At 29.3% G+C, this 3,648-nt stretch overlaps 1 protein-coding gene across 1 annotated transcript; it reads left to right on the top strand.

Moving 5' to 3' along the window:
• The first annotated feature begins 921 nt into the window (after window positions 1-921).
• LOC139864445 (probable 2' cyclic ADP-D-ribose synthase BdTIR) lies at window positions 922-3,312 on the top strand. Its single transcript, XM_071853027.1, has 2 exons — window positions 922-1,421; window positions 3,192-3,312. The coding sequence occupies exons 1-2, from the start codon at window positions 922-924 to the stop codon at window positions 3,310-3,312; spliced, it is 621 nt and encodes a 206-aa protein (XP_071709128.1).
• The last annotated feature ends 336 nt before the right edge of the window (window positions 3,313-3,648 follow it).

Raw genomic sequence — 3,648 nt, 5'->3', positions numbered from 1 at the left:
AACGATCCAGAGATACCGATAGCTCTGATACCATGTAAAAAACCATATAATCAACCTAAAGAATGAACAGAATCACACACAAGAAGAATTTGATCAAAATACTTCCATTAAACCCTAAATCAAACCGGACAAAGTCCAAAACTAATACACAAAATAAACAATCCTTCACTCTTACAAAGAAAAACACCACTTCAATTGTGAATAATCATCAACATATGATTAATCACTCTTCAACAATCTAACCCTAATTTTAGAGAGAAAAATACAGAAAAACGATTGAGTCTCCAAAAAAATAATACAGAAATATAAATAAAAAAACTTTATATAATATCCGCACTTTCTAAACTTGTCATAAATAGTCTCTGTACTTGTGTTAAACTTCAGCCACTAAACTTTGCTTTTTTATAAATCTGCCCTGTAAGTAACAAAATACAATATACAAGAACAAGTGCATGAAAAAAATATATTCCAAGTTAGATCGCATGATACTTTTAACCTTTTGAACAGTCTTTAACATAATATTATAAAACTAACGCAATTCTTTCATTATTAAACCTTAATATATCTAAAAATACAAATTAATTGGAAATTTATTATTTTATGTTGTTTCTCAAAGGAATACAAGTATCACATGAACCGTGTTTGAAGGTTCCCACCACTTTTGCAATACCCATAAGTCAAAATATTCAAACCATTTTACTCTTACTATAATTTTCTTTAGGTCCAAGTATATATGTGTGAATATTGTCTTCGAAAATTCAATGTTCAAAATCTGTTAATTCCCAAAAATCTATAAATACGCATTTCATTTCCCATTCATTTCATATATCGAACAAAAACAGTAAAACACACACATCATAAAAAGTACAAGTACAAAACTAGTGCATATATCATATCACCTTCAAATCATTTAATTCCCCCATGCAACGTTCAATTTCTTCAACCAAAAGTGTCTACCGCAACCTCCTTCAATCCCACAAACTACCAAACACCGCCATAGTGACACGTCATCAACCACCTTGTGACGTGTTCATAAACCACCGTGGGATAGACACCAAGAAAAACGTTGCTGGCCTTTTGTACGATCATCTAATGAGGTTAAGATTAAGACCTTTTTTGGACAGCAAGAATATGAAACCAGGAGACAAATTGTTTGATAAAATTGACAATGCAATTAAAGAATGTAAAGTTGGAGTTGCGGTTTTTTCCCCGCGTTATTGTCAATCTCCATTTTGTTTGCACGAACTGGCTCGAATTATGGAGGCTAAGAAGAAGGTTATACCGGTTTTTTGTGACGTTAAACCTTCAGAGCTTATCATTAAAAACCAACGGGGGACTCCAAAACATGATTTAGAAAGGTTTCAATTGGCTCTCGAGGAGGCTAAGTACACTGTAGGGTTAACTTTCAATTCGTCTAACGGGTAAGTACTAAACACGCATTGAAATCTAATTATTTTACAACTTTTTGTTAAACACGTACGTATTTACAAACAGATAAATAAAGTAATGTTATAGATACAAATTTAAAAGATTACAAGGGTCCTAAGATAGTTATGTTGGCGAATTTAGAATATCAATTCAAATTCAAATGGTTCCAAATTTTTTTTGCAATTAAACTCTTCAAATTTAAGTGGTTGTTTCAATCTATAAATTCATAAAATACTACACATATATATAAGATCCTATAGTTGAATTTACTGGGTCAAAATCCTACACATATATGGTGTCCTAGACTATTTGAGTTTAGTGCTACGGGATCCAACACAACATAAGCTTTGTTATGTCCTCTCACAATTAAGAGGTCATATCGAACGTTCGAACCTCAATACATAAATAATTTAGGGTGAATTAGGAGAAGAGACATAGAGAGTCTAAGGATACTTTAAGAATACTCGGTTCAGTGGTGTACATCATCATAAAAGAAGATTTGTGTCATCGAATAATCGAATATGAAAAAATTTCTTGGAAATATTCGTGGATATATATAATTTGTGTGTTTGCTTTATAAAAAAAGGAGTTTACAACATTCATCTACATGCAATTATGAGATTTTTTTTTTGAAATGGTAATAAACCATTCAAAAGTTTGAAAAATAGAAAACTTAGAAAAAAATTTGCAAACATAGTAATTCCGGACTTTCAAACTCCGGATTTCACCATTTCACCCAAAACCGGAGTTTGGAACTCCGTTTTCAGCCCTCTCTCATCAAAAGCTGCACGTTTACTGACCACAATTTGGGTGAAAATGTTAAATCCGGAGTTCCAAACTCCGGTTTTGGATGAAATGTTGAAATCCGGATTTCCAAACTCCGGAATTACTATGTTTGTAAAATATTTTCCAGTTTTTCTATTTTTCAAACTTTTGAATGGTTTATTACCATTTAAAAAAAAAATTCCAATTATGATAAAGCTTGCATGTAAAATATACTCACTTGTGTATCAATTATCTTATTTACAAATAGAAAATACATAGTTTAGAAGATATTATTTTCATAATGTAGCTTTAATTAATTTTTCAATTTTACCTTCTTACATTTTACATATCTTTCTTTTTATATGCTTACTTTAAAAGTATAAAATTTCACTTCATTATTTTTATTTATTACTAAAGTTAAACTTAACATTTAGAACATCATATATAAAACAAATATTGACGAATAAAGGTAAAAAGAATGAGTCACACATACACATACGCATATACATATACATATACATATACATATACATATACATATATATAATATATAATTGCATATTGCATATTAGTATTAGTATTATTATATATACCTTATAGCTTATATATAAAGATGTTACAATTAATCCTTATATAATATAATCATTGGGATCCTTGAGATCGTGAGATTTAAACTATAATGAATCTTGTCAAACTTAAACAGACACACAATAACACGCTAGTTATAATTCTGGGAAATCTATTCAAATGCTATAGCTTATTCCTTGCATTTTACATGCAACAACTTATCAACGTACTTAATAAATTAATACGGAGCATATGCGCGCTACCACATTTGTTGGAAAATATGTATCTACCATACATATATTTTAATACTACTAGCTTTAAAAAATCAAAGTTATAAGTTACATATACTACACCCGTATATCGTGCATTTCTTAAATTTTTAAATAATGATTTTTATTTTATATAACCTTAAGTATGTCTGATTAATGCAGGGACTGGCCGGGATTTCTGATGAGCGCGACTGAAGCGATAATCGAGAACATGATAGAAGTTGAAGAAGAAGAAGAATATCAATTGCAAGAATCGCTCAAATTAAATAACCAACCTAATTGATTAATTAATTACCAAATCAGTTAACCATTGATCATAAAATGCACAAATTTGAGCAATTAATATGATTCATTTTAATTTAGAACACCGTGAATAAAACTAGATAAGGTAACAAATTCATTCATTTATTTAATTTTTTTCATTCATTGTAATTGTATACCTGCACTTGACTTTAATTTGACTATTCAAATTCAATTCAAATTCAAAGTCTCGTTTTATTATTTTATTCTTTATATGATTCAACATTGTTATTGTTCTGTAATGTAATTCTTTCTACCTTTAATATATTGCGTTGTAATTTCTTCTTCAACATATGATCAATCAATCAGATGATTAAAT

This window comes from Rutidosis leptorrhynchoides, chromosome 8 (assembly GCF_046630445.1).
Source record: "Rutidosis leptorrhynchoides isolate AG116_Rl617_1_P2 chromosome 8, CSIRO_AGI_Rlap_v1, whole genome shotgun sequence".
In the NCBI taxonomy this organism is placed as follows: Eukaryota; Viridiplantae; Streptophyta; class Magnoliopsida; order Asterales; family Asteraceae; genus Rutidosis; species Rutidosis leptorrhynchoides.
The sequence above is the reverse complement of the archived record's forward strand: the minus strand, read 5'-3'. Positions and strand labels throughout refer to the sequence as shown.

Bases quoted from the DNA above. Each gene is read 5' to 3' on its own strand.
- LOC139864445 (XM_071853027.1), top strand. From the start codon at position 922: ATGCAACGTTCAATTTCTTCAACCAAAAGTGTCTACCGCAACCTCCTT. The intron at 1,422-3,191 runs GTAAGTACTAAA...TGATTAATGCAG, and splicing joins ACTTTCAATTCGTCTAACGG to GGACTGGCCGGGATTTCTGA.